The 27,313-nt window shown below is 52.5% G+C and overlaps 1 protein-coding gene across 2 annotated transcripts; it reads left to right on the forward strand.

Annotated features, from left to right (window-relative positions):
• Positions 1 to 1,504: 1,504 nt before the first annotated feature.
• On the forward strand, positions 1,505 to 26,566 carry SESN2 (sestrin 2). Of its 2 annotated transcripts, none has more exons than XM_043506128.1 (10): positions 1,505 to 1,564; positions 14,435 to 14,500; positions 17,357 to 17,554; positions 18,452 to 18,634; positions 19,146 to 19,358; positions 20,527 to 20,677; positions 21,176 to 21,294; positions 22,013 to 22,203; positions 22,664 to 22,808; positions 23,436 to 26,566. In XM_043506128.1, exons 1-10 carry the CDS (start codon positions 1,520 to 1,522, stop codon positions 23,520 to 23,522), a joined length of 1,398 nt encoding a protein of 465 aa, XP_043362063.1. In that variant the 5' UTR covers positions 1,505 to 1,519; the 3' UTR covers positions 23,523 to 26,566. The 2 variants fall into 2 exon arrangements, with proteins under 2 accessions (XP_043362063.1, XP_038233399.1); XM_038377471.2 differs by lacking the exon at positions 1,505 to 1,564 and adding an exon at positions 1,899 to 2,383.
• Positions 26,567 to 27,313: the final 747 nt, after the last annotated feature.

Raw genomic sequence — 27,313 nt, forward strand, 5'->3', positions numbered from 1 at the left:
AAACGGCAGCACAAGGGCAATGGCGAATGGGTGCAGGACACCTATGTGCCGATTTCTTCTCTACACATTCAGAAATCCCTTAGGCCGGAGGAGTTTGTGATCCAGGATCAGCTCTCTGAATCCGCAGGGAACAAATGTTCTTTAAAGAGAGCTAATCTTTGAACCCCCGTCATCACCTCTCTTTATCCCTGTGTTGTTTTTCTCCTGATTGGTGGTTTTGCACCATTCAAGAAAAATGTACCAGTGAAAAAAATTTGTTGATCAAGCTATTTTCTGTCCCCAGCTAAAGGCCAGTCGGGCCTTCAGACTAGGAACCTGGCTTGTTTGTGACTTCCACAAATTCACTGACCCTGAATGGGGCTGAATTACACCCGTGCATTGGAGAGAGGAGTCGGGCCCTTAATGTTTGTTTAAAGTTATTTCCTTTATTTATTTACAGTTTGTTTTGATTTTTGTCTCTGTGTTTGGCAGGTTTATTTGGCTACGGCTCAGGTTTCTTTTATTAGCCTTTAAAATGTGGATTCAGGTTGTGTTTTGCCAGAAGCTGGGAATGGGCGACAGGGGATGGATCACTTGATGATTCCCTGTTCTGTTCATTCCCTCTGGGGTACCTGCATGGGCGGCGGGTAAGGGAGGCTGTGCCTCCCCAAACAGCCAGGTGTGGCCCTGCCCATACTTTGCCCCCAGGGCACCGCTTCGTTGGTGCCACTGGACTCCAGGGGCTGGGGCCACACCGCCCGCCTTCCCAGGGCTTGGGGCTGCAGTGGCATTGCACGCTCTCCCTTCTGGCATTCCAGGGCTGGGGGGGCTGCGAGCACTAGCCAGCCTGGGGCAGGTGCAGGTGGCTGCCGTGGGGTGGCTCTGGGTTCCAGGGAGGGGGAGAAGGGGTGGGGCCTCAGGTGGAAGGGGTGGAGCTGAGGGTTAGCCTCCCCCAGCCAGCAGTTCACGCTCTGCCCATGGGCACCTGTCATTGGCCACTGTGAGAAGACGGGATACTGGGCTAGATAAACCTTTGGTCTGACCCAGTCTGGCCATTCTTATGTGTTATCTTTAGATAGATCAATCAATCTTGGGGGTGGGGGCTGGATGCTCAAAGTGCAGGGACCGTTACAAGGGATCATAGATCAGGCCAAAACATATGTTTAAAAATCTATTCAGGTCACTGAGGGATGCAGGTCAAGCAGTTTTACCAAAAAGAAAAGGAGTACTTGTGGCACCTTAGAGACTAACAAATTTATTAGAGCATAAGCTTTCGTGAGCTACAGCTCACTTCATCGGATGCATCCGATGAAGTGAGCTGTAGCTCACGAAAGCTTATGCTCTAATAAATTTGTTAGTCTCTAAGGTGCCACAAGTACTCCTTTTCTTTTTGCGAATACAGACTAACACGGCTGCTACTCTAAAAGCAGTTTTACCAACTCTGCTGCTCCCAGATTATGACATCCCCCCCACACACACTTTTTTCAAACCACTTTAAACTCCGTACATAGGCAGGTGGCTAGATTTTGATCTCAGGAACATGGATGCACCTTGCGAGAGGGACCTTTTACAAACACATTCAATGGTAAGGGCTTTTTTTCCTTCCCTGTTCCTCTCTAACCTTCTCTCATCCACTTCAACCCTCCCCCCAAGGAGGATCAAGTTTTATCTCAGTGTATTTCTCCAAAGAAAATTCAGAAATCCCGTGGTGAGGGCGGTACTAATCCGACGCGTGTCTTTGTTGCAGTCAGTTTGCCCTGTTCAGCCCTCGCTAACAGCCTGCAAAATTTGCACCCACTTCCCTTCCAAGGAGATCGGCGCTGCAACCAAAGTAGTAAACAGCGATTGAAACTAGCATTCCCAAAATCCCAAGCGGCTCTGTCCTTTCCTATTGGCGGAGAAGTTTAGGGGGCTGAGTCACGGCTCTGGAGGAGGCTCCTCCTCCTGTAGGGTGATTGGGTCCGTAGGGCCGCCGCGGGCGGCCGTTGCGCCCGCCTAGAGCTTTATGAGAGAGCCGCCGGCGGGCGCCGCTACCGAGGCGCGGGTCGGTGCTCGGTGCGGCGGGTTGGGTTGCTGAGCCCCGGGGCGCTCTAGAACGCGGATGCGCCCGGACGTTCCAGAACCCCGCGGCGGTTCGGACGTAGAACCCCGCGACACCGACCAGCTGCTGTGAAACTGACGCCTCCAGGGGCTGCCCGATCCGCTATGCACCTTCACCCTCCGGACAGATAACACGATCCGGGACCGAGCGCTGGCGCGGACATCGCAGCACGACTCCCCCGTCCCCCCGAGTGCCGCCACCCCAAACAGCACCATGATTGTTGCAGGCTCCGCTTGCTGCGGCTGCACGGGCATCGAGGGCTATTTGCCCTGCGAGCGGTGTGGTGATTTGAGGACTAAAGAGGTAATGGAAGAGGGAATACCCCGTTTGTTGTTGTTGTTTTTGGTTTTTTTGTTTTTTTTTTTTCCGGGAAGGGTCTTTGCTTATTTTCCAGCGTCCTCCTCCTCCTCTGCTGCCCTGGTCTGTAATTTAGGAGCTGTTTACTTTTTCAATCTTAATGATTTGGGGAGGGGTGCGCTCCCGATCCAGCCTGATTGCGTAAGGGATTCTGTAACATTTTTGACATGGAATAGTACGTTTTACCCCAGTTGCATCAGCCGGTGGACTGGGGGTGCAACAGGGGCATGAGGCTGGCATACCAGTGACGAATATGGGCGCACTACCTGGGGTGACGAATCCCAGATCCCATGGGCAAACAGCTTTGCAGTGTCTTGCATGTGTAGTGAGCTGCGGTCTGTCTGTCTGTGTGTCTCTCTCTTTCTCGACTTCTCTCTGCCTCTTTGGAGGCAAATCAAAGTTTCCATTTGACTTGCTGTTTGGCGAAGAGGGCTCAAGTACAGACATGTCCCAAACGGTGGGGCAGTCATCCCCCGAAGGGGTTAACCAAGAAATCTCACGTTAGGAGGGTGTGGGGATGGGTGGCTAGCTAATGTGGCAGCAGATCAGAGGGACTGCGACCACTTTTAAGAATCACTCTTACTAACTTCTGGGAGAACAGCCCTTTCTAAAGTTGACAGATAAGTAGAAGCAGAATTAAAAAGTAACTGACTAACTATACCTTCCCTTCCCAAAGGAGTTTTCCCAACCCCAGTTCCATCTTTTATTATTTTATTTTGACTGTTTTGAATTTTTTGGCTTTAATACATCTGGGTCACTTTGAAAAGCCTGGCAGAGCTCATTAAGATTTTCTTTAGCCTCCAGCCTTCACTCCAGTTTAAGAAAAGGATCCTCCCTTCCCCCATCTTTTCTCCTCCTTCAGAGATGTGAAGGAGATGAGTCTGCTCCCCTGGGTTACAGAAACCTCCTTTGACTCTAAATGGCTAAATTCTAAATCGTGATTCTCAACTTCCTTGGGTTCGAAATGGCCCTTTCATATTTACCCACTTGGCTCTTGGGCAGGGAATTGTATTACCTTAAGGCCCAGCTGCCATCTTCAGTGCCCATATTCAGTGGGGCCCAAGTGCATGCAGAGCCCTCCAAATGCACTTAGCTCTCTTTTGCTAATGCGGTGGGACCACTTGTTTGGAATTCTGCAAAGAGGTGCTCCCAAGAAGTTAAAATGTGGCTTACTCCTTGCAGGGTGCTGAGGACAATAAAGTAACTAAAAGCTTTCTTGAGGAGGGGGCGGGGTTGGGTTTGATGGCCCTGAGAAACTTCCGTGGATGACCCGCTCTCAGTGAGGAGAGAAGTGAATTAAAATAATCTTTTTGTTTCAGGGGAAATAAACATGGGGAAGAGGCAGATGCAGATAAGAAGGGCAAATAGAATAGAACAGTGTTATTGGGCCCTGTGCAGTTTCTCTACTTGGTGGTTTTCTTGCACTCTTAACTGTTTGGCTCCATCTGGGCACCTTGGGGACTCGGTAGTTAGTTTGAGGCAATCTCTGCATGCAGTAACCAATAGCCTAAAAAAATGACAGAAGCTGGGAGGAGAAACCAAGACATAGAAAGGGGCAGAGGTTTAACCAAAGCTGCGCAGCAGGTTGGTGCCAGAGCAGGGAATAGATGACACAATACCCGCATTTCCCAAGTGCCAGTCCAGTGAGTCTTGGCACATGAGCTTTTATCATTCTTATGCTCAAATAAATTTTAGTCTCTAAGGTGCCACAAGTCCTCCTTTTCTTTTTACGAATACAGACTAACATGGCTGCTACTCTGAAACCTATCATTCTTGTCTTGCTAGTAAGGTCTAGTAGTTACATAGAGAGACCTTGGTTATTTCCAGGCACTGTGCTTGTTTCTGAAGATGGCAGAATTGAATCCTCTTGTATACAGAACTTCATTGTGCAGAAAATGTTTGGGTCTCATGTAGACCTGGATGGGGGTGGGCAAGAATACAAATTTTCTCTTCCCTAACCTCTGCTAGGGAGTATTCAAAATAGATTTTCATTTATGAAGGAGCTTGGAATTTGGCACTAGTCCACAAATGGGTTTGGGACTTGGGAGTGGTATAGAGAAGCAATCACTGTGTCAGATCCTGAAGTGCTGTGAATACTAGTATTTGGTGCTTCTAAGGCTTTATTATTAATCATGTTAATTGTGCAGTGCCCATTGTGCTAGGCGCTGTTCAGAGTAGCAGACAGTCCTTGTCCTGAAGCATTTACAATGTAAATATACTAGACAGACCCAGGGTGGGGAAAAAGGTAGAACACACAAGAGGAGTGAACAATGTCATGGCAGCAAATTGTATGTTAACTCCATGGTTTTTGTTTTTAAGGTAGGATGGGATGAGCTAAGTGGAAAGAAAAGTGAAGAGGGAGGGGACATTAGTGGAAAAGGGGATGGGATGCTTTAGGAACACCAGAGAGACAAGGTGGGTGAGGTAATGTCTTTCACTGGACCGACTTCTGTTGGTGAGAGAGACAAGCTTTCAAGCTCATACCTTTCCCAGACCTGAAGGAGAGCTCTGTACTCCCAGTATCACAGCTAGATGCAAGATGGAACAGATTGTTTAGCGCAAGTAATTTTCACATATTGTAAGGGACCATTCAATTTAGAGTGGTCCATTAACAACTCTGCAGTCATAGGAGAACAGAGTGGGTTACAGATTGTTGTAATAAGCCATAAATCCAGTGTTTACCATGAATGGTTCCTTAGAATATGTGCTAACTACTTACACTAAACAATCTGTTCCATCTTGCATTTAGCTGTGACACTTGGAATACCTTTCCCAGACCTGAAAAAGAGTTGTATGGCTTGAAAGCTCTCACCAATAGAAGTTGGTCCTATAAAAGATATTATCTCACCTAGCTGGTCTCTCTAATATCCTGGAACCCCCAAGGCTACAACTGCACTACAGAGGGGTTCTCAAACTGGGGGTCGTGAGGGTATTACATGGGGGTCAGCCTCCAACCCCAAATGCCACTCTGCCTCCAGCATTTATTATAGTGTTTAAATATAAAAAATGTGTTTTTTACATTTATACGGGGGGCGGGTCGCATTCATAGGCTTGCTGTGTGAAAGGGGTTACCAGTACAAAGGTTTGAGAACCACTGATTCTTCTCACAGACATCCCTGCAAGGTATTACCCTTTTCTACAGATACGGGTGTGTGGGGGAATCAGAGGCACTGCAACTATCCTGATTTCCCGCAAGACTGCAAAGCAAGCTGGTGACAGAGGTGGGAATGGAACCCAGGATTCTGTATGTTCAGGCGTGTGGTTTAATTACTAGAGGATGCTTTATCTTAACAATACTAACGCAGCTCTGAATCTGCCAGTCCCATGGGTGGCCCATCACATCCCTTCTCCTCTAGAGGCTAGCATCTTCCTCGCCTTAAGGCCAGTGCACCAGCATCAGAGCTGTTCAAAATTGTGGGAATTTCAAAGCTTCAGCAAAAACTTTGCCAAGTTTTCTGTCTTTCAACCAAATACATTGCAGGCTGAAATCTTTTGAATTTCAGAATGTTGACAATTTAAATGGAGTGGAGGAAAAAAAAACTATTTTACAAAAAATGGGGACACTTTGCCCTGGATATTTTTGCTATTTCCCCTCCTCTTCCCCTGCACACACCCCCCACACACACACCTATCAACTCTACTCCAGACATAGGGGAATTGGGCTCCCACTCAGAAGCTGTGGAGTTTTGTCCCCAAATTAATGTAGCTTTGAAGTAATAATGTAGAGTCCTAGAAAGGGAATGCAGTTGGAAATCACTGTACAGCAGTGAAGAACCTACATCAAAAAATTTATCCCACGTGGTTAGGGTGCAAGATAGGAAAAACAGTATAGGAATGTTTAAATAATGAATATATAACAATGAATCTGTTAGCGTAACTCTGATCTTTGCAGGTTAGGATCAGAACTGCTTAGCTCTCTGTCTTTGGCCATGTACTGCTACACCCAAAAGAGATGCCCATTCATCTCAACTGTTAAGGGTAGGAGGGGCTGAGTTCTGTGCTTCCTCAAATACGGTGAAACCATCATTGTATTGGAACTAATATGCAATAGTGTAGAATTTCATGATCTCCACTTTTAGAGCACCTTTCATTTTGAGAAGTGCATTGAGAACTCATGGACAGGAACTAGGCTGCCCAAATGTGCTGGCATAGTGGGCGCAGGATCTGTAGGGTTTCCCTTCACCCACCCTGGAGATGCAGTCACCTCTGGGTTGGAACGCAGCTGTGTGCACACTGACCTTGGGTAGTGGTTCAGGCCTACAACTGAAAAATACTGTAAACAATTGAAATGGCAGGTGGGAAATTTTTAGGGAAGTGGAGAGCAATAACCAGAGCTGGGATACAGCAAGGACACTTTTTGTGAAGGCGTGAGGAAGTGTAAGAAATTGTTTAATGTTCCATCTGATTCATTACTATGTCTGAGGCTAGGTCTACCACTGACTTCCGTATAACTTACATCGCTCAGGGGTGTGAATAAGCCATCCCCCCGAGTGATGTAAGTTACACCCACCTAAGCACCGATTTGGATGGGAGAGCCAACACAGGTACCACCTCTCACGGAGATGGATTTATTATGCCAACGAGAGAGATCCCTCCTGTCAGCATAGTGTCTTCACCAGGGGCGCTATGGCAGTGCAGCTGCGCGGATGTAATTAGCCCTGATTTTCCTATCACTGCTCCCTCCTCTCCAGATTCCCATCAGGATGTTGGGATCCCTTTTTTTTTTTTTTTTTTTTTTTTTTTTTTTTTTTTTCTATAAACAGAGCCATAGATAATAAACTGGTTTCCTGGCACAGGCAGTAATTCTGTTTGCTTAATATTTTGGTGTCCTTATCCGGCATGCTCTTTGCCAATATCTCACTAAGCTTTGGCAGTGCAGACACACTACAGTTCATCACTTGGCACCAGAGTTCCCACCCCCAGTCAGACCTTTAGCTCTTGTTCCTGGGTGTTCTGTCTCCAGGAGCAGCCAATGCCAGATCTTTCAGTTGAGGAAGGGACTTCTCTGTGTTCCCAAGTAGTTAAAGCACAGGCCTCTCTGGAAATCAAGAGGCCTGGCATAAGCTGTTCTTGTGGCCTCAGGCAAATCAGGACGGTTGCTCCATGCCTCAGCTTCCCCTTTTGTTGAACGGGTAATGCAGTAAAGGGTGGTGTGAGGATTAACTGGTCAAAGGGAATCATAATGCACCAAATTATTAATAAACACGTGAAACTAACAAATCTCCATGTTCAGCATGTCTGAACAATGGCTACAATGCAGCATTACAGATGACTAGTAAAGAGTGGGTGCCAGCGGGGGGGGGGAATTGTGCTGACATCACTGGTGGAGGGTAGTTTAAAATAAGTACAGCTGATTATCTATTGGTCCTTCAAGGTGTTTTGTTTCATGCCATCAGACTGCTCTCCTTCTGAAGAGCCATCTGGCACCTCTGACTGGGTGTCAACACCTCCTGGGTGAAACATGCAGGGTGAATTGCATCACAGGAAACCTGCTTGTTTGTTTGTAACACCAAGCAGCCAGATGCAGAGGCAGCCTTGTAAATAGGGAAGGAAGAAGGGACAGGTAGCCCAGAGGGAAACTGCTGCTGAAGGGGAGATCAGGACTGAACTAGGGTCTGCAAAGAGGGGTCTGGTGGAGGAGAGGGTAAATTGGGTAGTCTGGCTGGCTGGGCTGCAGGAGATGGGGGGGGGGGGGAAGATAAAGGTGATTTTGAAAGATGGGGTCTTAGTTTTTCCTTTGCAGCTTAACTGCCTAGGACAGGTTGGTCATCAATGAGTGAGCCAAAGTGTATTTAGTGGGATGCTTCTTGGAGATGGGGTCCCTGGAGCCGATCTCCCTGTATATAAAGGATTTTGACCTATGGCTGAGGAATACATCTAGAGCAGATTGCTCCTGGGCCCTTGGCAGGGGAAAAGAGGGTGCACAGAGTGTCTCTGGTGGGCCCTTGGGTGACTACAGAGGGGATTAATCCTTCCTCGGGGTGTCTCTTTTTCCTTCCCCTTCCCTTTTTGCCTGAGCGAGTTGATTTTGGGGATCATACTGGGAAGGGCTGGGGCTTGCTGTGTGTTTCTGTTTTTGCTGGGATTTTCCATGGGAACCTTGGGGATCAGGTGCCCAAGTCCCAATGGAATTCAGTGGGATTTAGAGGCCTAACTCCCTTGGTTGCCTCTGATTAGCCCAGTTGTTGTCCTTTGGACCATATAGACACTGATCACCGCCTCTTCCCCCATTGTCCTTCTTAACTTGTCTGTCTCCAGCAGCTGATGTGCAACTAGTAGTGCTCCAGGCATTCAGAAAGCTGCCAGCATTCCTTCCTGCGAGGAGAGTGAGACATGCCAGCCTGACCATGTAACTTCCTGTGTCTCAAGGAAGTGCTGTAATTTGATTGGCACGATCGGTTTGCTGCAAACATGAGCTCCTGCCAAACTCCTCTTTGGGCATTTGGCAACCCAGACCCCGGAATGTGCAGGTGTAAACCTGGCCTCCTTGGATTCTTGAAGAAGAACCAGGATTGGCAGAGATCACTAAGTGGCATCTGTTTCCCTGTGGGCACATTGCATCAGTTAAAATAATAATAATAATAAAAAAAAAAGTCCCAGGATCATCAACCAGAATAATCCTATTAGCCAGGATGGGCAGGGATGGTGTCCCTAGCCTCTGTTTGCAGAAGCTAGAAATGGGTGACAGGAGAGGGATCGCTCAATGATTCCCTGTTCTGTTCATTCCCCCTGGGGCACCTGGCACTGGCCACTGTCAGAAGACAGGATACTGGGCTAGATGGACCTTTGGTCTGACCCAGTATGGCCGTTCTTATGTTCCAATTTCCCAAAACTATTCAGTCATATACAGGCCACGTTGGATCAGAACTATGCTAACTGCAACCACCTTGCACCTGCTTGTTGCTACCAGGATTGGTTTCCATGACCAAAGTGGACAGGTGTGTGTTTGTTTTTTTTTTTTGTTTGTTTTTTTAAAGAACTAGTCTGTAGAGGACATCTGTCCATGAGAAATATCTAATGCACCTATCACTGGGGTATATAGCTATTGATCAACAAAAGATCAGAAGAGGTATTGAGGGGTTTGTAGATAGTTGAGAAATGGATACAATAGATTCCTCCTGCGATCAGATGATTGGAGAGGAGTTATGGGTAGAGTACTTCATGCGTATACATTGTTAAAATAAACCATAGCTGGCTGATCTGTTTGCAGATGGATAGATCAGAACTAAGGCCTCGATTTCAGTGAAGCACTTGAGCATGTGCTTAACTTTAAATCCCTGAGCAGTCCATGGAAATCAACTGGTCTATTAACCTGTTTAAAGTTCTGCATGGGATTATGTACTTTGCTGAATTTGGGCAAAGGGAAATAAGGGATAACTTAACGACTTGTTTGCACTGAGACTTTTGCACCGGTGTAACTGGCCAGGTTGCACTAGACTCGTGTGACTTATACTGGGGTGGCTTATGCTGTTATAGCTTACACCAGTGCAAAAATCCCCAGTATCAGACCATCCCTTGGAGGAAATGGTGTAAGAAAAGTCTAAAGGAGTTCTGAAAGGTGTGAAGAATGGTGAATGAGCTTGCAGGTGAGCTGGAGGAACTGAGTGTAATGAACTTCAGCAGAAATTGGGTGACTACATGGAAAGACATTTAAATTGACAGGAATACACAGTTGAATGATAAATGTGAAGGGATGGAAAATAATCATATTTTGCTCTTCAATAGTGTTTTTCATCAGTAGTTCTTGAAATGCTTTACAAAGATCAGTGTCATTATCCCCCATTTTACAGATGGGGAAACTGAGGCACGGAACCATGAAGTGACTTGCCCAAGAGCACCCAGTGAGACTGTGGCAGAGCCCTCTTGGGACACTCAGTCTGCCTCCCAAACAAGTTCAAGCCCTTCATGAGAACCTGCATTTCCTCTAGAAATAAACACAACACTGGCCAAGCTGTGCTTGAGAGCAACCCTTTGCTCTTTGGAGGTCAGGAGAGACTCTTGCTGATTGGCATTTGCAGTAATGGGGATTATTGCCCAGGGTGTGTTTGCACCCTTGCTTCGTTCTGCTCGCTTTGTCTAAAGGTGCCTGACTCGGGTGGTGTGTGGCTAATGTTTTTTTTTTTCTGTGTGCAGTTTTCCTTAGAAATATCAGGGTTGATTGGTTGCTGCAGGGCTGGGTTGGTGCATTTGTGTGTGTTAGGAGAGGAGTTTTCTGAACTATCCCCTTTAGAGAAGGGGCAGGGATGCTGAACCTTTAACAGGCAGCCTTTTTCCCAAATGTTTGTTGGGCACTGGCGTTACCCAGTGGTGGGGCTTCCCACATGCCTACGCCCTCTCCTCACAGTTTAATCATTTTAAATAAAACCTTTTCCTCTGCTCCCATGTCACAAGGGACTGAAAGCTGGGGAACTCCATGAGTTCTCTGGTCCCTGCAGAACCTCAGGGCAGACGAGAGATGAATTTCCAATGTGCAAAAAATAAGCAGGATTTTTTTCTCTTCCAGCGTGTCCATTATAAAGGGAAAAGGTGTGTGGGGTGGGGGACAGCTCCAGTTTCCCTCTCTTCCACTGTCCCCTATATATCTGTAGGTCTCTTTTAAAGCTGTTTCTAGCTATCCCAAGTCTCTGTGTGATGTGGCCCTTTGCCCCTCCAGCCCATACCCTTGTTTTTATTCCTAGAGTCTGCTAGGCAAGATTGCTGCCCGCAGCAGGTAATGTCACTGTGAACTTTAGCAACCCGGGTAGGCTGAGATGACAGCCTGGTGTGATTGGCTGACTTGAATGTCTGGTGACAGCCAGCAACCTGGTTCCATTAGGTGTCACAATGTGGGCTAGTTCTCTCTTGGACCGGCCTATCTGCTTCCTCCTCTAGATGCTCTATGCCTGCTGTTGTCATAGGGCAGGCTCACAGCGAAGTCCAGAGTTCCTCTAGCTGTTACTTGTGCATCTGCGAGGGGTGAGGGAAGGCAAAGCTTAGCCTGCAAAAGCACTTTGCGTGTACCTCTCAGCAAGGGCTTGGCTTGGGCCCGTCCTGTGCAGTGTCCACCAGCAGCCGGCCTGTGTCTGGAGGTGGAAGCTGATGAACGCTTTCATTCTGTCTCCCCCAAAGGCAACATGTCCCATCTCCTCAGGGGGCTGTAGGAACGCAGATGGGGGTGACTGTATCATGGAGCGGATCAGTTCCATGCTAGGTGATATGCAGACTCCTGGTACAAGATGGTTCCCTCCTCAGGGAACTTGCAGTCAAAGTTTGGGTTTAAAGAAAAATGCTTCTCTCTGTTGGGTAAGGCTTGGGGAATGAGGAGTTTGTGGACAGTCTCTTCACTGATCAGTTTCCCATCTGTGAAGTACTCCCCATCTCATGCAGATAATAATGCTCCCTTTCCTCCATCCTCTGTTAGATTGTGAGCACTTTGGGGTAGGGGCTGCCTCTCACCTGGTCTGTAGCTCATAGCACAATGGAGCTCTGATTTCAGCTGGTACCTCTAGGCTGTTGTGATCCAAGCCATGCATTTCCCCCTAGGTTTTGAAAATTGAAGATGCTGTTTGTGTGAAAGAGAAATGAGCAAGTCTATTTCACTCCATTCACCCGTGAAACTATAAAAGAGTACCATAGACAAAAGTACCATAGAGCAGAGAGTGAGTCAGCGTGTGCACGAGTGAGGCTTTAAATGAGCCCCCCTCCTTGACATCTCTAGTTCTTTGCTTCTCCCTCACCCTTTCCCAATGCCCTCACTCTCCTCCAGCTTCAGGAAATTGCCTTTTAAATTTTAAATCCACCTCCCAACTGCAGCTGGCCCACTGTCATGGTGGGTTCAACTCAGTGGCACAAGTGGCTGCAACAAGGTGGAGTTTTATACCAAGTGGAGAAGTTTGTGGCTTAATTCTGGAGCGACTACACCAAGCCTTTGGAATGGCTCTATGCAGCAAGGTGGGGACAGTCGCCCTGTCTGCCCAAGGTGTAGATGGGATGTGTTCCCCTTGTTAGAGATCCTTGAACAACAGTTTCAGATCTCAGGGTCTTTGCCCTCCAAAGGAAAAAAAGAAACCATTGGGTTCAGTGCAGTTTACTGTGTGTGGGAAGAGGCTAAACCGGAGTTTCTGTGTGTTTGAAATCAATGCTTAAAGATCTTTACCAAAGTTAAAGGGCTTTGCCTAAGAGTTCTTGCTCAAGGCTTGTTTGTTCTCCCTTTCTTCCCTGTGCTCTGTGTGGCGTACTGTACTCCACCCCAGAAGTGGTTGCATTTTAGGGATGGTTTCTGGAGTGCGAGTCACTCCTTGTGGAGTGCGAGTCACTCCAGTAATGCCACTGAAGCAGTGGAATGCAGCCATTAGGCACTGAACCGCCCGTCCTGATCCTGCTCACAAACACCTACCCCTCCCACACATACCCCAAAGGCAACAACGGCAGCAGTCACCGGAGCATTAACCAAGTGTACAGCTGGAGGAATCCCCTACTGGAAAGCAGCTTTAGGGACTGAGAAGCATTTGTTTGGAATACACTGGGGTCCTCAGTGCAGCTATGCATCCCACCCTCCCCCGTCTCCTCCCCCTGCAAAAGCATTAGCACCCTGTGGTGCTAAATACCTTAATTTACCTAAAGCATCCCCAGCTACCAGCAGCTGATGCCTGTAACCATTCAAAGCTACCTGCTGCCTGGGGTTGTCTGTGAGGGCCATATGGCTTTGGAGTTCGCTTCCTCTTGGTCCAAAATGGCCCCAGGGTGACCTTCAGGGCATTAGGGTGAGAAACTTGGGCAGTCGAGGGCTCCTAGCACATTTGGATGAGGACTCTATATTCGTGTGCATTTGGAGCTCACACCCAAACCCGTAACGACTACAAGCTAAACCCTGTTACCTCTGGATCCCCTTCACAGATAGCTCCCCCTCCTGCAAGCTGCTTCTAACCTGATCCTCCAGACGACTTAAACCACCCTCGCTCTTACTGAGCGAGACCCGCTTCCCTCAGCCCCTGGCCCACGTAATTCAGAAGCAACGTATGTGTTTTCTCCCCACTCATCGGCAAAGATTGATGGCGGGATCTGGGCCTGGCAAGTTTCACTATCAATGGCAAGTGCCAAACCTGAGTGGTGTTCTGACCTCTCATGCCGGGTCGCAGTGCCATCCGCTGCCAGCCCAGACACGAGCAGTTCTGTGGGTGCGTTTGAACCCACGTTAAAGCCATCTATGCTATCACGTCTCGGTGCCTTGATTTCCCTCCCCTCACCCCCTGCAGGGTGCTCCAGGTAACCTAAGACCCAACACAGCATAAATAATTAAAATCACTGGACGATTCAAGTGAGCAAAGTGCATCTCGTAATGCCATTCTGCTCTTTTCATTTGTGTACTCATGGGTTCAATAACTCAGCACTGAACTGGCTGCTACAGTATAATCTTCCACCTTTAGATTCCCTTCTATGTATCCTGAAAATCGGGTGGGGGGGGGAACCCCTCTAGTTCACTGAAAGGTGAAATGCAATAGAAGCTGATGTCAGACTAGCTCCCTGAAGCAAAGCTTTCTATGTAACAGAGTCAGGCTATTTCATCAGGCAGCACAAGTGGCTGTTACACCAGCCCTGCTAGGGGATAACTCTTGAAGCGTTTCTATCAATCTTCCACCTCCTGGCCAGAGGCATCATGTGGGCGTATGGCTGGTAAATTGCAGCACCCCTGCTGGGGTGGCTGGCTCACATGGAGGTGTGCCTGATGCAAACCCACTAGGGGGATTGCTGCAGGCTTGTTTGGAGGAGGGTGCACAGAAAGAACAGCTCCGGATACCTCAACAGACAAGTCCCCAAAGTAGCCAGGAAACTGCATGAGTCACCCTTTCCCATCCCACTGCCTTCACCTCAGAGGGAGGTGTGACACCAGCTTTGATTTGTCCCCCCTCTGGAGGGAAGGCAAGCAGCTCTCACCCTGGCAGGATTGGGACGTCCCCAGTTTCTTTCAGCGCCACACTGGGCAAGCACTTCAAGTCGATTCCTTTTTTTCTTTCCTAGGACAGAAGAATAAAAATCCCCCGGCAGCTGGGAAGAGGCCCGAGTTCCTTCATCCCTGTGGAAGAGGTAAGATATGGGGGCTTAAAGCAAATTGATTTCTCTCCGAGGCTCCTGGGGGCAGATGTGTTCCCCATTCTTCTGGGCTGGGGCCTCAGGGGAGACTAGAGGTCTGATTTCCAGCCCTTGCTTGCCAGGGTGGGAGAGCTCTGGAGGAAGTGAACTGTTTGACTGCTTAGTGCACAGGGGTGGTGAGGTATGTGTTTGATCCACCTGGGCACCCCAACTAGCTGAGCAGCGTGGAAGAGGATTGGGAAGGAGTCTGTCCTTGTGGATCAGTGCTGGTGGGGATACCTGGCTGTACAATAGATTGGATTGGGAGCTGTTGGGGGGAGGAGGAGGTGGTATAAGATTCCCCTTAGTTCGTTTTCTGACCCCCTCTCCCACCACGGCCTGTCGCTCTCCAGCACATGGGATGGTGAGAGTCGGGGGGAGGGGGAAGCAGCAAAGCACAGCCCTGGTGCATGGCACGAGAGGGCCCCTTGTGAAAGCAAACCCTGGGTAGGCCGGGAGGGAGAGGTTCTTGCTTGCCACCTTCATGGGGCTAGAGGTCTGGCTGTGTGCTAAGAGCAGAAGAGCGTGGGCCCCTGTGACCTCTGGCTCTCAGCAGGCTGCTTGGGGCTTCTCCAAAAAGATGGAGACCTGCCTAGGCTCCTGTGCCAGGGAAGAACCCCATGTGGGGGGGGGGGGGGACAGGAAGGGGGATCTTTGTGCTGCTTCCCCTGGATGTTTCTGACCATCTAGTGGCTGGGCAGGGGTTTGAGTTATGACCCGGATTTCTCTCTCAGCCTCCACCTGCGTTCACTGCACCAATGTGCCTTGTGTAGAAACAGGGCTGTCCCCCTTGATCCCCAGATGGCAGGCACAGCTAGGTGTTGCTCCAGTCAGGTCACTCTCTTCCCAGTTGGGGAGTGGGGGGCTTGTCGATATCCTCTAGGCCCGGGGTTTTCAACCTTTTTCTTTGAGGCTCCCCCAACATGTTATAAAAACTCCACAGCCCACCTGTGCCACAACAACTGGTTTTCTGCATATAAAAGCCAGGGCCGGTGTTAGGGGGCCCCCTGCCACAGCGGCCCCCACAAAGCGACATTGTTCAGGCTTCAACTTCAGCCCCAGGTTGCGGGGCTCAGGGCCCTTGGCTTCAGCCCCATGTGGTGGAGCTTCGGCTTTCTGCCCTAGGCCCCAGTGAGTCTAATGCTGGCCCTGCTTGGAGGCCCCCCTGAAACCTGCTCGAGACCCCCTGGGGGCCCCAGACCCCTGGTTGAGAACTACTGCTCTAGCTAAAGAGTGCTGCCTGTTCCCTAGGTGTGCTCACAGGCTCTTCGGAAGAGCTGAGCACTTGCTTCCCTTGGCTCCGTGCAGCAAGAGAGGGGCTTTCCATATCACCCTGCTGTCATCGTTGCTTTATTTGTCCAGCAACCTTCACCATGCTGCTCACAAACAATGAGCTAATTGCAGCCCAGCCTGTTCATGCCCATCCAATTGCATCATCCGCCTTTCTAGCCCGAGGTGGGGGCTGAAGGAGGGTGATTAAACAACTCCTAATCTCCCTGCTATGAGACCCAGAACTGCTCCGGTTCTGATGCCCTCTGGACTGGTAGCCACCTCCTCCTGATTCAACACTGGCCCCTCTGCAGCTTCCAGCAGGTCTGTCAAGCCCTGGCTGGCTATCGCTATGTTCCCGGGCTGACTGCACGGATAGTTTCTTCTACCACTGACGTCAGGGTGTGGAGCTGGGCACCCGCTACTCCTTATCAGGGCTCTCTTGTTGTTGTAACCCATTGTAACCCGGCCTGCTGTGTGCTGGGGGGCGTGGCGGGGGAGGAGACGGCATGCGGAAGGTGGGTTGAACAAACAGATGTGTTGCATCAGCTGGCAGGGCGCCAGGCCTGCTGCAAGAAACAGATCGAGCCCTTCTTCGAGCTGGGTTTCTATTGGTTCCTCCACAAAGCCCTGGAGAGCCCTGAGAGGTGGGGCAGTCCCGCTGTTAATGCAGCCAGTGCTGATGGCCCTAGGAAGATGAGACTGGTTCTGCAGGGCGTTCGCTGCTTGTTGCCTGTAGGCGCCGCGGACTGCAGGGAGGAGAGCTGGGCAACAGGCTTGCTCCTGGGCACACAGCATGGGTGGCTGAGCTCGGCACTTCCTGGGGCCTGGCTCTGCCCTCGGACTCTGCCTGCCTTTGGCTATTATTAGTCCATGTTTATATTGCACCTAGGAACCTCAGCCCTGGACCAAGCCTCCGTTACACTAGGTGCGGTACAAACACCCCAAGAGAGTCCATGCCCCAGGGAGCTTGCAATAAAAGGGTATTAGTTCCTCCCGGCTTTATAGGTCTCTTCGCAGCACTGCCACGGCTGACTTGGCAGGACTCGAGGCACGTAGCTTACCCTCTTGTAGGCACGTAGCTTACCCTCTTGTCTAATATGGGGGTGACTGGTCCTGACCTTCTGGGGTGCTTTGTGGCCTGACGATTGTAACGTGCCTCTAGGCCTGTAGGTAAAAGGAGCTGCCTATGCAATCCCTAGCGCTCTAAGAACTAAATGATATTACTGTGTGCCGAGCATTGTTCTCCATGCTTGTTACTGAAAAGCCCCAAAACAAAGCCATTTTTCCCTGAAGCCCAGACCTCCTGAACTCCTGCCCCTGCCGGCTATGGGGCGGCTGGAGGGTTAGGGGGCAATCAGTTGAAATGATCCTGATGCAAGCAGTGCCCTCTGGGGACGGGGCTGGACAGTTAGCTGGGAAGCTTGTGCTGTTAGCACTTGGGTCGGGGCAGTTGCCTGTCTGACCCGCATTGTGTCCCACGATAAATGGGGCTGGGATCCTCCTGGGGCAGCTGGATTCTCAGTGTCTTTCTCCCCGCAGATCCTGCAGGAGGGCATGGAGAGGGCCCAGCGGCAGCTCTTCATTGAGGCATTCATCTCCACGGGCAGAGTGGATAACATCACCATGGTGATGGGGCTGCACCCAGAGTACCTGGCCAGCTTCTGGAAGACCCAGTACCTGCTGCTGCACCTGGATGGGCCCCTGCCTTACCATAAGCGCCACTACATCGCCATCATTGTAAGTGCCTGGTGGGAGACGGGCACTCGGGTCCTGTGGGCCAGGGCGCTGCGGGGAGGGATGGGAACGGGTAAGTATCTGAATGCCTGTAGGAGAACAGTTCATGGCGCTTTAGGGAGCGGAATTGGGAGCAGAGGGGTAGAACTGAGCAGAGGTAAATCTGGGGATGCATATCTGGAGCAACTTGCTAAGCAGGAGACGGATTGGGCCCCGGCTAGGGTCTCCTTGGGGTGGGGAAAGAGACCAGAGGAAGCATCAGAACTGCCCTGGCCATGTAAAGACTCCATTGGCCAAAGCACTCGCGTGCTGTTCCCAAATCCCTGAAAGCTGAGCCTGCCCTCAGGAAAACAGATTCCGTAGCTCCGTCACATTGCTAAAGGCCTCTCCATAGTAACGGATACACCTACCTGGAGCAGCCCCTGCCCAGGACAGCGCTGTTGGGGATCTTCCTAATCTGATCTGCCTGCCCCTTTCTGCCCTTCCATGAGCACTCGCATCATTAACGATGTTGGTGTGCAAAGTATTGTGGGCATCCGAGTTGGCACCCAATGAAAAGAATGGGGCAGCTCGTATCGCTGCGCTGTCCTTTCAGCTCTCGGCAGATGCCCCCGGGTCAGTTACACTTGGATCCCGTTTGGAAGGTTTTCTTTATAACCAGAGCAGCTAGAGACCAACTTTTCCTCTCATTAAAAAGACAGCTGAGAAGCTGGAGAACAACTGAGGTCTGTCTGTGTCTCCCCAATCCATCCCAGGCTTGGGGACATGCGGCCCTGGAGACTCTGCAGAGGGAAATGCCCTGGGCTGACCTGGGTCAGGGGAGAACCGGCTAGGTGATGTGCTCTCTCCCATCTCAAATGTCCTTACCGTAGTCGCTGTCTCCTCTGCCCTCACCCCCAGGCAGCGGCCAGGCACCAGTGTTCCTACCTGGTTGGCTTCCACATGGCAGAGTTCCTGAAGGTGGGCGGGAACCCAGACTGGCTCCAAGGCCTGCACTGTGCCCCCCAGAAACTGAGGAACCTCAACGAAATCAACAAGATCCTAGCTCACCGGCCCTGGCTTATCACCAAGGAGCACATAGAGGTGAGTGCCCAGGGAGGGGAGCTGTGGTATGTGCCCAGCAATAAGCAACCGGGGGGGGGGGCTGCTTTTCACTGTTGGGCCACAGAAAAGGGGGAATAGGGGAAAGGGCAGCTTGGTGTCGTGCTCGTACCTGGAATGTGCTGTCCTGAACTGAAGGATGCAGAGTGGTGGGGGAGAGGGGCCTATGGCTCTGGGCTCTCCTTCAGCTGAGTGAGCTGCTGCATTTCCCGGCTCATGGGGCGGGTGGGCAGGAATGGGGAGGGCGCACCACCCTTCTGAAGGCCCTTCCTGTCGCTCTCCTTCCTGCTCCCCCTGGTGATTCTGCGACCAGCTGACGGAGAGGTGCTGACACACGCATGGGGGGCGAGGACACAAGGGGGGCTGAGGGTCTGCAGTGGTCTGTGCCCAGCTCCCCTCTATCTGCCCTGCACTTGGTCTATCGGGGGATATACTCGCCTCATGCGTCCCCTCTGGGGAAGAACTGACCGGGGAATGTGCATGTGTGTTTCAGGCCCTCCTGAAGACAGGTGAGAACAGCTGGTCCCTGGCAGAGCTCATCCAGGCCCTGGTGCTCCTCACACACTACCATTCGCTTGCCTCCTTCATATTCGGCTGTGGCATCAACCTGGAGACCGACCAGGAGGGAGGGAACCCCTTCCAGCCGCCTTCGCCACGCAGCTGCGACAGCAGCCCTGGCTCTGAGGATGGCGCAAGTAGCTCCAGTGTAAGTCGTAGGCCCTCGAGTGTCCCTCCTGTCCATGCAGAGCTGGTGTCTGGTAGAGCTGTCCACCCAGCTGCGGCAGAGCTGGAATGGGGGTTGCAGAAGGCTAGGGGTTAGGGAAGGGGGCTGTGTCTGAATGGTAGACTTGTCTTCTCTCCTCCCACCCCTCCCCGATCTCAGCACACTGGCCTGGAGCTTGATGTCCTGGGAATTGCTCTGGGTTCTTTCATTCGGAAACACGCTGTTCATTGTCTCCTGGCTACTAAAACAGGGGGACTGGCCCAGGCTATTATGACATGGAAAATCTGGAGGTGTTTCCTGGTGCCGCGTGGTGGTCCCGTCATGGGGTGGATGGGTTAGGAGCTTGGCCAGTCAGCTACCAGTCATTCCATGTGCTGGTCACAGCCGTTAGTTCCAGGGCCTGGTGCAAACGACTACCAGGGAGGGGGTTACATCTGCAGCCCTGCAAATCCTTCCCCAACCAAACCCCAGGAGAGAAGGGGCACCCCAATTCCTGCTGAGATTGCAGCAGGCTAAAGCCCAAACTGGCTCTGATCCAGCTGCGGTGCCTGCCCTGCTGATGTGGCTTCTTTATGGCCTCTCTTACAGCCCCAGAGAGGAGCATTCGAGGGCTGCCATCCACCGTGTTCTCCATCTTCTCACTAAGCCCCACTCCCAATTCACCCTTACACTGTGAGGAGAAGTGGCTGGAACCTTTTGCACTGCAGCTATTCGGGGTGGTTCAGCAACCCGTAGGCAGCATGGGGAGGCAAACCATACATTAGAGCAACCCTGGGGCTTCTCTAAGTGACACTAGAAGCTTAAAGGTGACTTGCCCCTTCCCTTGAACTGCACCTTCTCTGCAGCCCCTCCTTAGGGGTGTAGCACAAAATCTAGTCCACGATAGGTAGAGGCACAGGGCCCTGGGTCACACCTGAGTAGTGTTTGGCACAGTGCCAGCTTGGCATAACACCGTAAGGATGAACAAAGCCCCAGGAAATGTCCCATTGCCAGCAGCCGATTACTCTGGATAATAGGCATGTGGTCCCTCCAAGGGCTCCTCTCTGCACCTACATAAAGGGGGTGTTTTGTGCTTGGAATGAAGTTGGGTGCATCCCTCCCCCAACCGCTGTTGGTACTGACCCTGCCCGCTCTCTCTCTCCGTGTCCAGGGCAAAGATGCCATGCAGGAGGTGGAAGTGCTGATGGAGAGAATGAAGCTGCTTCAGGAGTGCCAGCTGGAGGAGGAGGGGGTCACACAGGAGGAGATGGAAACCCGCTTCGAGCTGGAGAAGAGGGAGAGTTTGCTTGTGGCCTCCTCTGGTGAGGAGGGAGGACGCACCGGGCAAGGGGCAGAGGCACACATCCCAGCTAGATCCAAAGGCATTCGGTGGCTCTTCTGCATTGGCCATAGTCCGTCACTGGCTTAGCTTGCGGGGGTAGGAAGGACAAGGCCTCTCTGCCACGGTGCTGCTGCGTGATGCTCAAATGCTGTCGGGGGGAGGCAAGGAATCCTCCCTGGCAGGGCTGCCAGCGGCTCCCTCCACACTGGCTCTGCTCCCTGTGCTGGGCACAGCAATAGCCCTGTCACGGATTCCTGCTGTCAGATGTAATTGTCTCGCGGGGAATTGGTGAACAGTGCGCTAATTGCACCTCCCATTAGGGCAGATCATGGCAGTGGGTTTGCTCTGCAGAGGTCTGTGCCGGTGACGCAAAGCTCAGGAGTAACGTGGGAGGTGGCTCTGGGTCTTCCTGAGCGACTCTTTGCCACGGGGCCTCGATAGGCGCTAACGTCTCTGTGGGCTTTTGTTTTCCATCCAGTCGACATTGCTGAGCACGCTCTGCCTCCCAGCGTCCTGTGCTTCGTGGAGGATCCTGAGTTCGGATACAAGGATTTCACTAGGAAAGGAGAGCAGGCCCCACCCACCTTCCGAGCTCAGGTACCGTCTGCAGGCTGCACGCTGGGGCTCCCCGATCCAGCCGCCCGGTGGCCACGGGAAGGGGAGTGGCGCGGAACGAGTGTATTGGGTGACTGCGTGCACTTGTCTTGCTCTTGGCCATTCCAGCCCCTCTGTCTCTCTCCTGTGGCTGAACCAGAGGCCTGGCCACTGCTACTGCGGCCCCTCCCTGCAGGTGGGGCACAGTGGGTGCAGAGCAGAGGTGTTCCCAAGGGTGGCGGAGCTGGAGCACTGAGCAGGCAGCAAAAGGAAAGTGGCTTGCGTTGGGTGCTCGGGGCTGGGGCAGAGTAAAGCAGTGACGCAGCCGACCGGGGCATGCTCTGATTCCCCTGCCTCCTGGCCTCGCCTGTGCTGGGTCGGCAGGGCTGCCGAGCTCTCTTCCCTACAGCCAGACGTGTGGCGTGCAAAGTCCGAGGGGGGCGGGAGCACCAGGACCATCTGAGTTCACCTCTGATCCCGTTGAGGGCTGTGGGGCCATACTTGGGGCTGGCAACCGTCTGTGGGCCTGGCCCTGTGTTGCCATCATCAGCCGGTCCCTTTCTGGAGTGCTGTGTCCTATGCTTCAGGCTCCTGTTTTCTCGGGAGGTCTGACCCCAAGTCCACGGAGAGGCGCCCACTCCCATGGATGAGGTACTGGGCCAGGCCCTTCGCTCCCCTCAGGGGTTTTGGAGCCTCTGTCCCAGCATCCTTCTCCTTGCAGGATTACACCTGGGAAGACCACGGCTACTCGCTGATTAACCGCCTGTACCCCGACATGGGGCAGCTGCTGGACGAGAAGTTCCAGGTGGTCTATAACCTGACCTACAACACCATTGCCATGCACAGTGGGGTGGACACCACCATGCTCCGCAGGGCCATCTGGAATTACATTCACTGTGTCTTCGGCATCAGGTAGGTAACTGGGGACCCGCTGAGCCCACAGTGCCGTGGCCGGGTCTCGTGCCCTCAGACACAGCCACTTCTCCCCTCTCCCTCTTTTCTTGGTTGCCCCAGGTTGGGAGTCTAGAGTCTCCAGCTCGGGTATTATTGGAGGGTCCCTGGGAACAGCTTTGGGGTCTGGTTCAAATCCAGCCAATGGGCAGCTGTGACCAAAGCCCTGCCCATCTGCAGTAAGCTGGTGGTCTTTGTCCAGTTACTCTGGGCACAGCTGTGTGTGGATGGCCTGCCTGGGGTCACCTTGCTCATAGGCCCTGTCCCTGCAGGTTGGGACGGAGACCCGTTGTGATGGGGAGGGGAGCGGAGGTGCCAGGGCTGCCGGAGGGGGAGGGAAGGAAGGCAGGAGGAGCTGGGCTGAGGCCCTATGGCCCCGGTCTCCCCTGAGGGTAAAAGAGATTCTCCCCTCCCCTCCTAGATATGATGACTATGACTACGGGGAGGTGAACCAGCTCCTGGAGCGCAGCTTGAAAGTCTACATCAAAACCGTTGCCTGCTACCCAGAGAAAGCCACCAAGCGGATGTACACCCACTTCTGGAGACACTTCAAGCACTCTGAGAAGGTGCGTCACGTCCCCTTCCCACCCCTCCCCGGCGTGGGGGCAGCCCTGACGCCAGGAGCAGGGCTAGGCACTGAGGTGGTCTCCTCGTATAACGAGGGGAGTGACTGAGGCAAAGCCGAGCAGCTTGTCACAGCCATGCTGGTCCCAGCCAGGGCCCGCCCTAGGCAATTGCTTAGGGCCTCGAGCAGCTCAAGGGTGGGGGAGAGGGGCTGTTAATTATTAATGTAGGGGGAGACCCTGATACTATTCCTGCTTGGAATATTCCCCAGTGGGCTAGCACCAGCACTGGTCCAGGCCCCTGTGCTCATCCTGCCCTCCCTGTTGTGGCACTGGTGGGGTGGGGGGGGGGTCCATGCTGGAAGATCTCCCCAGATCCTAGCAGTGAGCCCTCTGCCCAGTCCAGTGCTCAGCCTGAGCCAGTGGCTGTGGCTTTGCGGGGAGAGCCCAGAATGAACCAGGACCATTGTGCAGCCGCACACTGCGGGGAGAGGGGATCCATTTGCTGTCCCAGGCTCTCCCCAGGCCCTGACGGATCCCTCGTGCTCCTGCCTCCTGGCAGGAAGTGGAGGCGGCAGGCTACATTGTCGCCGCACCTCGCCTCCTGAGCACCCTCTCCTTCCGTTCCAGGTGCACATGAACCTGCTACTGCTGGAGGCGCGGATGCAGGCGGCCCTGCTGTACGCTCTGAGAGCCATCACCCGCTACATGACCTGACAGGGCTGCGCTCCCCATGCCCTGCCAGGGCTGCGCCTCGCTGCGCAGGACGGGGGAGCCTGACTTCACCGACGGGGGTTTGGGATCTGTCGGGAAATACTCTGGGCCCCTGCAGCGAAGGGCCGGGGGGCTCCTCCCCCCTCTCTCCCCGGGGCCAGTAAACGCCAAACTGCTCATCCCCTTCCCTGTGTAATGAAGAACCACCTCTGCCATGCCCAGTGTTCCCATGGACGCTGCCCGGCAGGAGCCATCCTGCGCCCTCCCTGTGGGGGCCTGTCAGCCAGCCTCCGCACCAGGACTCTTGCTGCTGCCTTGAAGCAGATGTGCCTTTATAGTGTTTAGCGTGTCACGAAATCAGACTGAGCTCCCTCCCTCGCTGGCGGCTGCTGTCCCCTCTGGGCCGTGCACGACTCTCCTGAGACTGGTGACCAGTGCAGTGGGCAGCAAAGAACTGCTGAGGGGAAGGGCCTTGCCTCGTACCAAAGAGATCTCTGCCGGCAGGCTTACCTGGCTACCAGGAACGTGCGTTTCTCTCTTTTTCTCTTCCCCCTGCCCCCATGGCCCAGCGTGGCCTCTCCGCGTGTGTTGCCATAAGACTGGGAGCAGTCGTGCCGGGCACTGGCCATCTCGCACGGGGGCCAGTGGGGAGAGCCAAGGGCACAAATTCATCCAGCCTCATGCTGCTGCCACGGCCACCACACTACGTGTTGTCTTGGCCGAGTGCCCACTGTTCCTGCTCTCCAGAGCTCTGCTCCAGGGAACGCCTCTGGGCTGTGGATGGAGGGAGATCGGGGCATGGGTGGGATGCCCCTGTCTGTGTGGCTGTTCTGCACAGCCCCTGCTTCAAAGGGCTGGCAGGCGCTTGTCCTGGTAGGGTAACCTGAAGCCCACACCCTCTTGCGCAGTGCTCAGCCCTGCAGACGCCCCGGTCAGGCCGTGCAGTGGGTTGTGATCCTCTCCGCCCTAGCAGTAGAGTTTGGGCCAGAAGCTCCTGCTGTCAGAGCCTGCGAGAGAGCCCTTGTGGCCGTGATCCCCTGCATTGCTGAGCCCCCCTGAGCAACAGGCCACAGGAGCACCCACAGGTGTCTCCAGTTCAGGGCTTGGAAGTGCCCAATAGAAGCAGGTCTTGCCCAGGGCAAAGTGGGACAGGCTGCAGCAACCTGGATGCCCCCTGGGTGAGTTTGTCTGGCACATATCCTGTGCCCTCATGGTCCATGGCGTGTGCAACTCTGGCTCCCCTTCCTCTGCTCGGTGGGGAGGACATGGGGTCTGTGCCGTGTGTGCAGAGAGCTAAACAGGGTGACCCCCCTCCCCCCAATGTGCGTCTCTCCTGCTCTTAGCACCGCACAGAAGTTCAAAACTGAAGGAAACTTGGAGGCTGCTCTCTCCACCTCTTGCTACTTGTACCTGGCTTCGTCTTGAAACCAGCCTCATCCTCTCGCCCCATCCGCCTCGGTCCCCGCTCCCGAGTGTCCCACGTTTCAGCTCCCGCATTACCTACGTCCCTCCCATGTCGGGCACCCTCTCCTCTGTCCCGCTGAAAAGTCTTGTCTCAGAAATAGCCCTTGCTCCGAGGTCTAGGAAGCAGGCGGTATCTGTGCTGGAGGTGGGGAGCATACACCATAACGCTTTCTGAACAAGGCCTTTTTCTTTGTGCCCATCATTTTGCATCTGCTTTGCACACAGTGTCTCATGTCTGTTCTTGGTAGGTCGAGAGGGCCTGAGGGTAAATTCACCCCATAGCACTGCTTAGGCCCCACTGGGGCTTATGTCCCACTTACCACCCTCTGTTCTGAAGCGGAACATAAGTGGTGCATCAGCCTAATACTAGAAACCCTGCACATCAGTGAATTTCCCTCCTCTTGCCAAAGACAGAGGGACCATTTGCCTCTTGCATGCAGCCATCCTAGATGGCTTTGGACTCCACACCGGAACCAGCCATTCGCTGCAGGAGTCAAACTGGATGGAGATTTTCAGGGTCTCTCAATTGCTGTCAATATTTTGATTAGCTAGAAACACAAACCAAATTAACCTGACTTGATGGCTGCTGTAAGAGAGACTGCAAAGAGGGCAAATGCTTCTGGAGTGATGTCCACTTAGAACTAGGCATAGAGGAATTGAAACTTTTGACCCGGGGGCAGATCTCTGGTCACCTTTTTTTTTTTTTTTTGGAAAGCTTTACACGGTACAGAATATAGCGTGTGTGTTACATGCTGCATTGTAAAGCAAGGACTGTGTACACGCACTCGGGGTACAGTGCATCTGTATAATATATACACTCCATTGTAAAGCAAGGTTTGTGTACAAACAGGCTGGTCTATATGTGTATTTTTACACACACACACTCCTTGCTCTTGCAATGCAGAGTGTTGTGCGTGTCTCCTTTTCTCTGTCTAGAGGCAATCTCTTTTCACAAACGTGGGACCTTGTAGCGAACGCTCTCCCCACGGCAGCATTGCACTGTCTGGCAGCTGACGCACTGTGAACTCAAAGATGGTTGGCACTGTTTATGAGGTGGGCTGCCCCTGCTCCTTCAAGCCAGCGTCTCTTTCCCATGCTCGCGTGCAAGGTGAAATGCTCTTGCCCTGCTAGCAGGTTTGCACAGGGTAAGGTCTTGACAGCAGTCTCCATTTGTGTTTGTGAAGTTGGCCAGTCCCGTATGCCAGTAGGGAGGGACGTGAGACTGTTCCGTGTGTGACTTGGGGGGGTGGGGGAAAGGGGGAAAGCAGATGTCTGTAGCTTTATCCAGATGTGCCACAGCATTTCACACTCGTGCAGGTCACTGTGAAATGCCCACTGTCAGAGCTTTGCCGGTCGACAGCCGTTCCCTCCTTCCCACTCTTGCTTTCCCTGGAGTGACTGGTTTGTGGAACTGACAGCCCTGCCTGTCGCCGCAGTGAAGGACTGGTCACTGAACCATAATTCTGTGTAAGTTATTGTTTTTTTGGGTGTGTTTCTTCCCAAGTGGGTGTGAAAATGCTGATTGTTGTGACTTTGTTGCCAAATCTGTATTGATGAGAAATAAATTTGACTTTTTTTCCAAATGCCTCTGTTAATTTCCTTCCCTGGGCTCTCCACTTCAAATCACACTCTTGAGTCTGAAACTAGAGCAATGGGTGCGGGGTGTCTGCTCTGCCTTCTGGGAGTGTGAAGCTCACCCCAGGGCAGAGAGCCAGCACTAGGCCTCGGCTCCAGGTGACCCATGTTCAGTGCACGCTGGATGCTGAGCACATTGGAAAATCTGGCTGCTTCTGTAGGTACCTAAACAGGAGCTGAGCTCTCAGGTCGGTCACATCCCAAGCACAGGTGATGAGCGCTCTTGGAGCTCTGGCCCCAGATGTGCGTCAGCCATGTGCCAGCCCTCTGCAGGGGGCTGTCAGCCATCCCAAACTTTGGGTGAGCAAAGCAAACGTCCTGCCATGATTAGTGGCGCTGTGGCAGCTGAAAGCAGGATCAAGGCCTATTGTATTGAGGTACAGTCCCTGCCCTAAAGAGCCTAACAAGACAGGAGTGTTCATGAGAATTTTAAGGGCGTTTACTTCAGTCAGGTTCCTACAGTCCTTCGAATTCCTAAGTGGTCAGAAACGGCAGCTTTTCGAAGGCCTGGGCACAATCCACTTGCAGGAGCCAAATTTGAAATTTGCGTGTGCCTGTGTGCTTATCTAGGGCGGGAGGAAATGCCATACATCTGATCAAAAGCAGATGAGCTTTCTGAGTTGAGTGGGAGCTGGCCAAGACCGGCGGTGCGAAAGAGACTAGCTCTGTTAAGCATGTGGTCTTTGTGCAGGGTA

The sequence above is a fragment of the Dermochelys coriacea genome, chromosome 19 (genome assembly GCF_009764565.3).
Source record: "Dermochelys coriacea isolate rDerCor1 chromosome 19, rDerCor1.pri.v4, whole genome shotgun sequence".
Taxonomy (NCBI): Eukaryota; Metazoa; Chordata; order Testudines; family Dermochelyidae; genus Dermochelys; species Dermochelys coriacea.

Bases quoted from the DNA above. Each gene is read 5' to 3' on its own strand.
- SESN2 (XM_038377471.2), top strand. From the start codon at position 2,294: ATGATTGTTGCAGGCTCCGCTTGCTGCGGCTGCACGGGCATCGAGGGC. The intron at 17,555-18,451 runs GTAAGTGCCTGG...CCTCACCCCCAG, and splicing joins GCCACTACATCGCCATCATT to GCAGCGGCCAGGCACCAGTG. The intron at 18,635-19,145 runs GTGAGTGCCCAG...TGTGTGTTTCAG, and splicing joins TCACCAAGGAGCACATAGAG to GCCCTCCTGAAGACAGGTGA.